Source organism: Pleurodeles waltl, chromosome 4_2, assembly GCF_031143425.1.
Source record: "Pleurodeles waltl isolate 20211129_DDA chromosome 4_2, aPleWal1.hap1.20221129, whole genome shotgun sequence".
Taxonomy (NCBI): domain Eukaryota; kingdom Metazoa; phylum Chordata; class Amphibia; order Caudata; family Salamandridae; genus Pleurodeles; species Pleurodeles waltl.
In genome coordinates, this window is record NC_090443.1 from 74,138,014 (window position 1) to 74,151,521 (window position 13,508).

Consider the following 13,508-nt stretch of genomic DNA (forward strand, 5'->3'; position numbering starts at 1 on the left):
TAGTTTCCAAAAGTGAGAGTGCAGGTTGAATAGCGTTAGGGGTACCCTACCCCGAAGCATTGACAGGATCAATAAAATGTTGAACCTTATGGGGAGATTTGAGGAATCCATTCTGGAATGGTACCTGAACTACAGAGGACGCTCCGACTCTGAAGTAGGGTGATGCTGCAACTCCATTTGTGCCGATGTTGGTCTGGATGGAAACACAGATGGCACCAAGGCTGATTCTACACATTTGTTAACATTCTTCCCACACGAGTAAGCCACCATTGTCTATTTAAAATCTTGCCCTTAAGACTGAAGCACTCACAGACATATTACAAACACACTGTCATGTGTCCTAGGGCTCTGGTCTGCTGTTTTAGGAAGGAGGAAGAGTTGCTGTCATGAGTGACAGGAAGACACGCTGGACTGAGTGAGATGCTGGTGGTGCTGTCCCGATAGGAATAAAGGACTAATGCCCTGGTTGGGTGTAGGGTTCTATCCTGAGAAGATGGAGGCTAGAGGTGAAGTCCCATGTAATAGAGGACTTGCTATTATGAATGGGGTGGGGTGTGCAGTGCTGTGCAGTGCGGGGAGGTTGCTACGAGTATGGTGGGGTGTACTTTTATAGAGTAGCAGGAAGACATACCGCCCTGTGTGGGAGCCATGCTGTCTGCGAAGGTTTCTCACACATTCCTGTGTTGAGATGACTGTGGAAGCTCAGCCTGTAAATATGGCCCAGGTCCAGACATATGTAAAGATTACACCGCTAAACTGCAAGGATAGGTGGGGCTCGGGCCCCCAAGAATCTCAGGCCTGCAGCTCCTCCGCTCCAGAAGTGACATCACCTGGGGCAGCATATGTGGCACAGATGGGCTTTGCCAAAAACAACACTGAGCTGTGATCTTCAAATCAGAGCTGAGAGCTCATCCCATTCAAAGGCATTTTAGTTACCGACATTTTATCTAACTTCTCCAGTGGGTAAGTGCTCTCTCACACTCTAGGGCTTAGCCCCTGACCACTGCCTTGAGATTTACTTCACTACTTCCATTTCATTAGAATCTATCTGGAACACGGCACCAGTCGACAACATGTGCACTGCTGCAACCTATACTATAACCAGGGCCACTGGAATTATATGGCTAGGAAGCACCAAATTATGTGGCAGGGTAGACTTTATTATGCAGCAAAAAAACAAATTAAAGGCCCGTATTTATACTTTTTTTGCACCGCATTTGCGTCGTTTTTTTACGCAAAAACGGCGCAAACTTGCAAAATGCCATTGTATTTTGTAGGTTTGCGCCGTTTTGCGTCAAAAAGCGGCGCAAATGCGGCGCTAAAAAAAGTATAAATACGGGCCTAAATGCCATAATGCATACATTTATTAATAGCATTATTTAATTATTTTGACATTTTTATGTATGGTAATAATGTTTAGGCAGAGATTTCACCTCATTAGTACAGGTTTAACCTTAAATACGAAACTAAGCAACTGAAAGATGACTGGCTAACATTTGCGAAGGGCTTTCCACTGTCGCAAACACAAATTGGCACGTTTTTAGGTTGAAGTCTTCCAGACAGCACAGCTGTCTGGCTTGCAAAGACTTCTTGGAGACATACAGAAAGCCTCCCTGGGAATGCATTCCACCCATTGCTTGCCATTGGCTTTGTGCTTTGTATCTCATATTTGCTTGCTTTATATTTGCTGGCTTTATTTGTTTTAGACTGTCCTGTATGTCTTTGCACCTCCTGTGGAGCATAGCCTGCTTAATGTATTCCCCCATGAGTGCTTGCTTTCTGTAAACAAGTATCTTAAATTTGTTCTCACCTTGTCACATTTGTTGTGCATTCAAAGACAGAGGTCAAATATTGGGCTCAGTGTTCAGTGGGAGCTTGGTGTTTGCTTTTCTTTATCAGAGTTCAAAGTGAGAGGATTTATGTGACAATCATGATGTGTACTGGGGTATGTGAGAAGAACGTTTTCTAGCACATAACAAATTTAAATGTCTGTAAATGAACAGTGAAAATATTTCAGTATATATCTGCATTAGGAAAGCACTAATGAAGCACGCTTTGCAACCCTGAAATGTGTTGGAAACAAATATTTTAATATGAACCAAACAAATCAATACACTAGGTGGGGCCATTTCTAGACACTGTCTGTGCGCTGTCTTGTTTTTTCTAGATAACTGTAAATCTATGCAAATGTAATGGTCATTTTAATTGAAAATATGTTCTCTGTAACGGCAGTGTGCAACCTCACCCTCTACTCCACGACACTCTACAACACTCTACTTCCCTCTAGACTATACTACAATACTTTGCAATACAACACTCATCACCTCTCCTTGACCCGCTACTCCACTCTGCGCCAGTTTACACCACTCCATTCTACTCTACGACACTACTCCACTCTATGCCACTGTATGCGACGTCACTCTAAGCCACTTTTTTCCACTCCAAGCCACTCTACACCACTCCACCAAACTCCACTCTATGACACTCTGCTCCATTCCACTCTTCTTCACTCTACTCCATTCCATTCCACTCTATGACACTGTACTCCACTATGCGTCACTACACTCCACACCCCTCAATGCCACTTCACTCTGGGCCATTCTACTCCATCCTACGCCACTCCACGCCACTTTACACCACTCCACTCTATGCCACTCCACATTACAGCACTCCATTCTATGCCACGTAACTCTAGGCCACTCTACTCCATCCTGCGCCACTGAGTCCTATGCCACTCAACTCTACTACACTCTACACCACTCCACTCTACGCCACTCCATGCCATTCTGCGACACTCTACGCCACTCCATGACTCTACTCCATGTTACACCACTCCACTGTATAACAATTTACTCCATTCTGTGCTATCCCACTTCACTCAATTCCACTTTACTTCACTCCGCTCAACTCTATGGCTTTCCACTCTAGGACACTTCACTCCACTCTACGCTACACCCCTACACTCTATGCCCCTCCACTGTCCGTCAGTTCACTCTATAACACCGTACTCTACTCTACGCCACTCCACTCCACTCTGCATCACACAACTCTAAGACACCCTGGGACACTCCACTCCACTCTGTACCCATCTACTCTACGCCACTCCAATCTACGACACTCTATGACACTTCACTCCATTCCACTCTACTCCCTGCCACTCTACAGAACTCCACTTTACACCCTCCAATCTATGACCCTCCACAACACTCTACAATACTACACTTTATAACACTTTGCTCTACGACACTCCACTCTACTCGACTCCACTCTATGACACTCCATTCCACTCCAAGCCACTCTAGTCTGCAACACTCTACAACACCCTACGAACCTCTAATCTACAACACTCTACTCTACAGCACTCGTCTACGACCCTCCACTCTACATTCCTTCATGACACTTTAGTCTATGACACTTTAGTCTATGACACACCACTCTACTCCAAGCTACTCTATGACATTCCACTCCACAATACTCTACTCCACTCTACGGCACTCCCGCTCTATGACACTCTACTCCACTCTATATCCCCCCACTGTACGTCTCTCCACTCTATGCTCCTCCACGGCACTCTACATGACTTTACTAAACACCACTTCACAACACTGCACTCTATGACACTCCCCTCTATGACACTCTACGCCACTCCACACCACTCTACGACACTCCACTCTTTGCCACTCTCCTTTATGTCACTAAGCTTTAGCCATGCTAAACAACAGCCTTTTGGTGTACGACATGGCTAAAACATGCATAGGCAAGGCCTGTTGGCTTTGCCAATGCTTGTTTAGTAACTTTTGATCTGTTTGAGATAGAAACATTTTTTGTTAAAAACAGCAGATTTTGCATCAAATGATGAATTATGTGGCCTGTGAGGCAAATCCATAATTATGCGAACAAAGTTCTAGCCTCAGGACCTCAGCTCTTGTGGCCTGGACTATAACTCAGTGATCATGGATTTTGAATGCACCTACGTGTTCAGACAATTGTAATTTGGTGCCTTATGTAATTACCTGCTGTCATACTCAAATGTTTCAACATCTTCGGATTTTGTAATTTTGGACCTTACGTAATGGTGTATGTTTATTGTGAAGCGATGTAGTACCTTTGGGTAATGTCTGCACTATATAAAAATGAATAAATAGATGAGTAAGTAAGAAAGAAGGTGGAAGAAAAAGGCTACCAACTCAGGAGTCATTTAGAGGTCACCAGGGGTTTCCCCTGGTGACCCTTGGCACTGCATTTGCGACACCTGTCTTCAGAGGTAGCTAAATCAGTGCCAGGAACACAAGGGCAGCTCCTTCTTATGGAAATCGATTAGGGCTTCAATCTCTATGTTTTTTGTCATTTTGTTATTACACTAATGGGGAATAATAATATATTATTCACTATTTGTGTGATTTAAAATAATGGAGTACAATTAACTGGAATATGACTCTACCTGGCAGCAGAGGTTAGTAAAAAATGCTTTTAGATGTATGTTATGTGCATACCTTCAGGTGAGAGTTTGTTTATGGGAGAGAGAGTGTGTGTATGTGTGATTGTGTGTGTATGTGTAAGCATGTGTGTGTGAGTGAGAGTAAAGGTCAAATATCGTGTGATGTCACTTCCGCTACCCCTGCCCTTTTGGTGAATTGCTGTTCATGGTAAGAGCGTGGCAGAGCAGGGCGCTAGCTCGTCGGTCTTCCCTCCCTTGCTAGGAGCAGTATACACTTTCTGCCTGTTGCGTATACAGATTGCCTCCAGCAAATCACATCTATGTTTTTGTTTTTATAATAACTGTCCTGAAGGTGTTGGTTGTGCACTTTTAATATGACTCCATGTTAGCTCTGTTCCGAGTCTGTGAATGGTGCTGCTGTTCAGTACTTGAGGGCATATTTTTTTGCATCAAGAGGTTTTGCACTGGCTTGCACCATTCTTGAGCGCCAGCTGGGCACCATATTTATGGAATGCTGCAAGCTGGCGCAAAGGGTAGGCTAGCGTAAAAAAATGACGTTAGGCGGGTGGGGGTGGCGGTATGGGAGCAGGGGGTTTTGCACCAAAAAATTACTTTAGGTTGGTTAAAGTAAAAAAAAGATGACTCTAACCAGCCTAGCATCGTTTTTTGACACAAAACTATCCATACCACAACTCCTGTCTTAGAAAAGACAGGAGTCATGTCCACCACACCAGTCGCCAGCACAGAGGACCAGGGTTCCCTGGGCATGGCCATTGCACCCAGTGCCATGTAGAGGGGCCCATTTCAGAGCCCCCAATGGCACTTTAAAAAAAATATATATATACTTACCTGTACTTACCTCTACTTACCTGGGATGGGGTCCCCCAATCCTCTGCTGTCCCTCTAGTGTGTGTGGGGGTTTCCCTGGGAGGGCACCTGTGGGCTTATTCCATGGTGTTCCACCATGGAAATAGGCCCATAGGTCCCCTAACGCCTGCCCTGACCCAGGCTTTGCACCATTATTTGACCCTTCCTCCCCCTGTGTGTGATTTTAGCACAGGGGATAAATATGGTGCTAAGGCCATAGAGTCATTTTTTGGACGGGAACACCTACCTTGCATCTCATTGACGCAAGATAGATTCCCACGTCCAAAACATGACTTTAACTCCATAACTTTAGCGCTAGATGGGTCTAGCGCCAAAGTATAAATGTGGAGTAAGTTTTGCACCGAATTTGTGTAAAAAAAAAAAGACGCAAATTGGGGCAAAACAAGCATAAATTTGCCCCCTATATAAGAACACGCTGTGCTGTGTTTAATTTCCTGGATTTCTTTGAGCGGGAACTGAGAAGTGTGCTGTAAAGCAGGGTATTCATACTGGATTAAGGAAAACACCATTTTGTAAAACGACTCATATTTTGAAATGAGATCTGAAGAGATTAATGGTGTTTGTTTTAATCATTGTATTACAATTACTGAACGTTTAAATGTGCAGTCTGTAAGGGAGGGCATGCTGCTGTTCAGAGAGTTGTCTAAAGACTCAGAGAGTTGTCTAAAGACTCAGGGCAGGCTGGCATCTGAGAGAGTTGTGTGTAAGGAGGTTGGATCAGGCTGGCAGCTGAGAGAGCTGTGTGTAAGGGGTTTGGGTAAGGCTGGCAGTTGAGAGAGCTATGTGTAAGGGGGTTGGGTCAGGCTGGCAGCTGAAAGAGCTGTGTGTAAGGGGTTTCGGTAAGGCTGACAGCTGAGAGAGCTGTGTGTAAGGAGGTTGGATCAGGCTGGCAGCTGAGAGAGCTGTGTATCAGGAGGTTGGATCAGGCTGGCAGCTGAAAGAGTTGTGTGTAAGGGGTTTGGGTAAGGCTGGCAGCTGAGAGAGCTGTGTGTAAGGGGGTTGGGTCATGCTGGCAGCTGAGAGAGGTGTGTGTAAGGAGGTTGGGTCAGGCTGGCAGCTAAGAGAGCTGTGTATAAGGAGGTTTGGTCAGGCTGGCAGCTTAGAAAGCTGTGTATAATGAGGTTGGATCAGGCTGGCAGCTGAGAGAGCTGTGTGTAAGGTATGGGTCAGGCTGGCAGCTGAGAGAGCTGTGTGTAAGGGGGTTGGGTCAGGCTGGCAGCTGAGAGAGGTGTGTGTAAGGAGGTTGGATCAGGCTGGCAGCTGAGAGAGCTGTGTGTAAGGGGGTGGGTCAGGCTGGCAGCTGAGAGAGCAGTGAGGAAGGAGGTTGGGTCAGGTTGGCATCTGAAAGAGCTGTGTGTTAGGAGGTTGGTACCCAGAATGGCGTCCCCCCCTTTCAGAATGAGATGGGGGCTTCCAGGCCTTCCACATCTCACAGATTTTCATTGGCCCGTGGCTGAGTTAGGGCCTCCTTAAGGGTTGCCCGCCCCCTGCCCTGCCTCTGGCTGTGTCGGGCTGGCAGCTCGAGACGGGGCCGTGTCCACGGAGGTGGGAGAGGAGGCTGCCAGTTCAGACATCGCCGTAGGCTGACTCAGCCTTTTGCTCTCTGAAGCCGGAGAGTGGGGGGCGTCGAGGGCGTCTTGGAAGATTTAGGGGTGGAAAAGTATGCTCTAGCGGTTAAGTTGTCTCATGTAGAACCATGAGAACGGAGTTTAAATTCCCGCCTCTCCTCTTACTTTGTTATGCGATCCTTAGTCAAAAGGAAACCCTCCAGTGCCTTCGGTCCTGTAGGTGCCAAAAGTGGTGGCACTTATTAAAACAATCCACATTAAACTATAAATAAGACTGGCAGTTAGAGAGTGGCTACCTCCCTATCTCTCTTGCCCCTCCGTGATCTCGGTAGTGCCTAAACGTGTTATTGTTGGCACTCTCAGCGCGTGGTATGAGGTTCTGCTGTAGTCTTGAAGTGCAGCACGTCGCAAACGTTGCTGTCAGCGAATTTCCTGTGTTGCGCAGTGCTCGGCCGCTGCCCTGGAACATTCCGCTCCTGACCCCCAGCCCCGTCTCCTACGCCCTGAGGTATTTAAATGGGCTAAAGATTGACCAGTGAATGTCCGCTTCCAGTTGCTACATGGACTGAGGCACGTGGCTGTACGGGTAGCCCGATTTGCCCAGTATCGCACGGGGTGGTAAATTTAGGTAGATGAGATAGTTTACATCTCGGGCTCCTGTGTTTATGTATATCTATTTGACCACGTGCATTACTCCACTACAGCCGTGTTAGTAATTTCCACGCGGTTCTCAGTTGCCCGAAGCTCCCTGCAACTGTGCCCCATCTCAGGGTGTTAAAAGTGCCAAGTCCCGAGGGAGAGACCCTGCCCTCCCATCCGGCCTCGCCCGGGCCTGGTGCAGGTGAGCCAGAGAAACGGTGTCGGGCCCACTGAATGGGCCCCTGTGTCCAGACCCTGACTGGAAACACTGCCCCGTTGATGGCGCGCTATATATAGCGCCTCCGCGTCATGTTCCGCCGCCCAGAGCCCGAGGCTTGCAGCGGAGAGCCGACCCGTGCCATGAATCGGGACTGTGTGCTCCGGGGCCCTGCGTAGGCCAAGAACAACAGCCCTGCGCCCCTTGAAGGCGGGAGCCAGCGGCGGCCTATGGACGCGGCCGGAGAAGCCCCTTCCCGCCCAGGAGAGACCAGAGGGGTACAGCTCACGCTACCAGTGCAGGAGCCTTGGCTGTGGGACTCCGTTGGACCTTTTTCTTGTTGTGAAGCTCCCGAGGGGTAGCTGCATCAGTTTAGGCTGTTGCTCTCCTGTTTGTGGTAGAACAAGCCCCTCACCTGCCCGGGACACAACAGAGGGGCACGCGTTATTGGATCTCACGCTACCTGCACGAGGAATCGCTCTGTGGGGCCATTTTACAAACTGGCTTTTGCTTTGCGGTTCTCAAGGGGTAGTTGGCCCGCGTATGTCTGGTAGCAGCTTATCGCTCCCGTAGAAGGAGCCCTGTGCCCCAGGCGGCACCAGACAGGTACATGCGCTGTGGATACCCTGCTACCGCGAGGGAGAGTCGCTCTGTGGGACTTTGGAAGCTGCCACTTGTTTTGGTGACAGAGGGCCGCTACACCGTCGAACCCACGTTATCTGGACGAGAAGCCTCCGCTTTGGGACTGTAGAAGTTGCTTCTTGTTTTGCTGCTGCCTAGAGAGAGTCGTCCAGCTTGGTATTGATTTTATATTTGTTCTTTGCCAGAAAGACAGCCTTCTAAATGTATTCTGCATCTGGTGGGTTGGGGAGACTCTAGTGGATCTCATCTAGGTAACGTCTATCTGCCTCTGGACCTCTTTCCTGCTCTCCGCTGTTTCTTCCACCTGAAAGCCACCTTTTTGCCCGAAGACAGCCATTTCTTCTAGTCTAATGACCCTTGACCTCTTCTCGTTGCAGGAGGCCTCCGGGTGCCTTCCTCCGCCACCGGCAGAGCTGGTAAGTGATCGGGGTTTTAACAATACCGTATTGAGTCGTTTGTTAGTTTTCGGGGTGTGGTATGGATGTGCATGTGGTTGGGGTTGTAGATATTAATGGTAATGGCAATGCCAGTAGGTCTGGCTTTAAAGAAAATGTGTATGATAATGTCCATCATTACACGTAAATAGCATGCAAATAGTTATGCATTTGTGTGGAAGCAAAGGACTGCAGAACAATACTGGTGTAAGTTAAAAGGTCAGGTGACTTTTGCACTGTCAAGCCAACCCTAAAAATCCAAGTAGGTTAATGACTGCCCTCCTCCCATCTGTGCTGCTAACAGAGAAAAACAACATAAATTATCTAGTTATTAGATATCGCAGATACTTTAATAGCATTCCACTGGCATGGGTATGCCACTGAAAATTCAATGTTGGGTACCTAGATAAACAAACAAAATGATCTCAGCTGTGTTGAGGACAAGGACGTTTTTGTGGAAGCACGCAACTTCTGCCCAATCAGCAGATGTACTCCTAGCTCCCAACATGTGGGAGGAGCCAAAGCCTCCCTGTAGTGATGCCCACAAAATTTTGTCTGGTAACAGCTGGGTAAGGAGACCAAATTGTGAAGAGAAAGGCACAGGGTTTGACATGGCAACTGGACGTGTGTCTTTCTGAGCCACATGAACGCAATAAGCTTTGTATATTCAGATATTCCGTTCAAGCACATCCTCTTTGCTTGGCTTGGAAAGAGAGACTTTTGAGGCACGGGTATTCCCAGAACTCCCGCCTTTGAAGGATCCCCCTGAGAAGGTGAACTTTCTCTCTATTTGACCCAAGTCTACCATTTTTATTTCTCTGTGTAAACCCCCTTCTGCCTATCTTTACCTCAACTATACCTCTCTACTCAGTGTCATTTTAAGAATTGTTTGTCTCAATCCAAGACATATTCCAACTGATTTGGAGTGACCCTGTTAATGAAAATGTAGTATTTAATTCACTACTATTTAGCATCATGTGAGCTTAAATTAGAGGACCATGGATAATACAACTCAAAGTTAATCTGAACAGTGGCCTCAAAATAATTGTTGCCGGGGCCCCCCACAATCTTTGGGATGATGCTACTTACATGGGTTTGGAAAGATTTTTTTTTTTCTGAATATTTCCTGTTAGTAAGGAACGCTGGAAACATTTTCATCTTCACATTGTTAGCTGCATGAACAAGCAAACAGAGGGGTGCTCTGTTACTTCAGTGCAGACTTTCTTGAAACGTGCTACCTGACCTATCTTGTGAGGTGCTAGAAAAGTCCAATATGCAATGAATAAAGTACTATGGAAAAGGTCTGGAAGACATTGTGTGTGCTGGAAGGTTGCAGAAAGCACATTGCAGAGTTGGTTACTCTAGGATCCAGCATACACCATAAAGGTGGCTCTTACGGTGTACATCCTCTCTGCCTGGGCTGGTAGCCCAGGAACACAGGCTTGTGATGCAGTTCCTGGTAGGACGGGCTGGATGGCAGACTGCGTTGTTTTGATGGTCTACCTCTACCCTTCAGATAAGGTCTCCCTCCAACTTCAAGCCCCTCACAGCAGCATGAGGTGGGATTTTAGAGAGGCGTGTTGGCCTATAGAATACCCCCTTTGGTCTTGGGTTGTGGTACTACATCCATGAGAAGCATGACAAAAGAGAACAGTAGGGGCTTGAGGGCAGCAGTTCCTAGTAGTGCAAGGCCAAGTGAACAGGCTGGTTGAACCATAGCTCGTTTGGAGTCAAAATATATTTCAAGCCCGCACTGGTGCAGTGTTGGCGTGGCAGGCACGAGGAGGCCGCAGGGGCTGCTTTTACTGAATTACTTCTCGCCTGAGTGACAAAAGCTTCCATAACAAGTGGTACTCTTTTTAAGGCTTTGCTGAGGATTTTGTGCAAACCCCGAAAGTGAACACTATCTTTGCGTTCACGGTATCAACATCAAGCCTAGCCTCAGAAGACTACATTACCAGATTTTGTTGAGAATGAGGTGGAGGGTACTCTGAAAATGTCATTGGCTGCTTCAAACGTTGCGATCAGAGCAAATAAGTGTGCTGCCTTTGCAAGGCAAATGCTTCTGGAAAAGTTCGAATAGTTATTTGAGTGCCTTCTAGAAAGCTAGGGTCCAACTACAATTCTCGCTAAGATGGAACTATTATCTCAGTTTCCCACTGATTTATTTTTGGAACGGTTTATGCACTGCTGCTGTTTCTCCGACAGGTGCAGCAATAACTGGTCACCAACTTTTGTGGATGAAGTCCTGAAAAAGGATGCTGCACAGAGAAACCTTATTCAATAGACACTACAATTTACAGGCCCAAAACTGTTTCTGAAATCGACAAAACGCTCCAAAAGGCCGCAGAGGAGAAAATATGTTTAAAACTTTGAATTTGGTCTTCGCAAAGAAATCTTTCTTGGCAAAAGAGAAGCCCCAAAAACCAATGGACAAACATCCCTTTTGTGGCCTGGCCCATGGTCGGGGGTGGGCTGCGTTTGCCAACGCGACCCGACTTCCCAGGAACAAGGACACTCCCGGAAATGAGTATGCTGGAGCGGCAGCGAGATTAAGACACTACATCAATGGAAGGAATGTGTGACAAATGCTTGGGTCCTCAGCATTGTCGGAGACGGCTGTCGCATTTCCATTTTCTTGCAGTTCCCCAACGGACCGTTTTCTACCTACTGTGTTCCCAAAGGAGGAGTTCAAGAACCAGTCAATGCTTCTGTATGCTTAATAGAGAAGGGTGCAGTAATTCTGGCCCCAGAAGATCAAATAGGAAGCAGGTTTTACTCTACTCTGGTTCTAGTGTTGAAACTAGACAGCGCACATCACCCTGTTTTAGATATCAAAGTCCTAAACATGTTTGCCTTTGTAGAAACATTTTGGATGGCTACAAACAATCGTCGCTTTGATAGCAGAAGGTGATTTCGTAATGACACTGGGCTTAAAGGATGCCCACTTCCTCATGCCAGTTCATATGGAGAGTTAGAAGTTTCTACGCTTTGCAATAGGGGACAAGCACTTGCAGTTCCAGGCTCTTCCTTTTGGATTGGCGACATCACCCAGACCTTTCACAAAGGTATTGGCTCCTGTTGTTGCACTCCTACAAGTGGATGGGGTTGCAATCTTTTCTTAACTTGACAACTGGCAGTTGCCTGCTTCGTCTTTCCTTAAGGCTCAGAAAGATGTGGAGCAGGAAACCAGAGTATTACAACTGGTGGGATTCCTCTTCAAGTTCAAGAAGTCACATCTTCACCCTTCACAAAGACTTTTATAGGGCCATGTTCAACACTGTATTAGGCTGTGTCTTTCTGCTACAGCCCATAATAACTGCACTCAAGACAGTCTTTCCTCTTGGATCAGTCATGAATGACGGCCAGGGAATGGTTAAAAGCACGGAACCAACAACGGTAGTACTATGGACACGTTTCCGTCTAAACTTTCTTGTAAACAATCTTCTTCAATACTGGTCTCCCTCCGATTCAACAGGCCTTACTTTGGTGGTTACAGGACCCCAACCTGTCAAAAGGGGTACCGCTCCATCTTCCCCCTCCAATACAGTTGACAACAGATGGAAGCCTGTGGGGTTGGGCAGCAGCTTTGGGGTGTTAGGAAAGACAGGGTGAGTGGCTGAAGGAGGAAAATGACTCTCTTCCCTCTGGTGTAGAGCTGTCCCTATTGCATCTGCATCTCCTGCCGCCAAATCACCTTTAACAAATCTGGTTCACTTGTCTCCTTCCTTTGGCCCTAAAGGACTCCTCACGCTCTTTGTTTTTGGTCTTGCTGCCCTGAGATCTCCTTCGTACGATTCCATGTTCCTAATAGGCTTTTCTCTCACCCCTGCAGTCCTAAAATCCAGTCCCTTTCTCCTCCAGCTCCGAGATACCCTTGTTCCCTGGTCCTGAGATCTCTTACTTTAAACCTGAGATCCTATTTCCTCTTCCTCCGGTAACAAGAGGCTCCTTCATCATAAGAACCTCACCGTCCCGTCTTGCGGTCCTTGAATGAGGCATACATGCGTGTGAGGCTGTGCGCAGTCCGGCTCCAGCTGCTGACCCCATCTTACCTGGCATCCTGCCCAGCACGGGTTCTCAGAAGACGGCCTGGGGAGTTTGAGCTGTTCCACCCAGGCTTCTCAGGAGGTGACTTCCTGGACTGCTGGCGCTGGCCTTCCTCTGTTGCTGAGGGTCTGGGCTGCTGCTGTTAGTTTTGTGTGTTCTCTAAAGTGACACCCTGTTCTTTTAGGTTGTGCCGGGACCACTGGACAGTGGGCTGTGACCGTTGGCTAGCAGGTGACCCAGAGATTTCTGTGTTTCGCTCTCCCTTGTTTTTGGAATGCTGTTGGGATGTTAGACTCCGAAATGTCAATGTTCTCTCTCTGGTTTTTGGTGGTAGGAGGTCAGACCCTGACACTTTCTTTTGCTTTCTCATGCAAGGTCGCCAGACCCTGCAGAGAAGTTTCTGTTTTTCTCTGGTCCTCTGGGCGTTATATGGATATATTTAAAATACAAAAAAAGTAGATTTCAAACAAGGGAAGGTAGAAAAATAGAGATAAAAAATCAGCTGATAAGTATGGATATGAAAAATACAAACATGTAAAGATTAAAAGGCCACACTTGTATCACTGAGTTTTATCATTCTACATAGACATGCAATGACTCAACCTAAAACATTACTGTTACTCCCCACTTAA

At 47.0% G+C, this 13,508-nt stretch overlaps 1 protein-coding gene across 5 annotated transcripts in view; it reads left to right on the forward strand.

Annotated features, from left to right (window-relative positions):
* Positions 1-13,508, forward strand: part of TNS2 (tensin 2) — a 370,478-nt gene that overhangs the window by 147,610 nt on the left and 209,360 nt on the right. For 4 of the 5 annotated variants that reach the window (XM_069230717.1, XM_069230716.1, XM_069230718.1 and 1 more), the window contains one exon: positions 8,770-8,808. In XM_069230717.1, the coding sequence (XP_069086818.1) occupies positions 8,770-8,808 (39 nt within the window). Of the gene's footprint in view, positions 1-7,868; positions 8,549-8,769; positions 8,809-13,508 lie in introns of those variants that run through there. The other variant, XM_069230719.1, reaches the window with a different exon arrangement.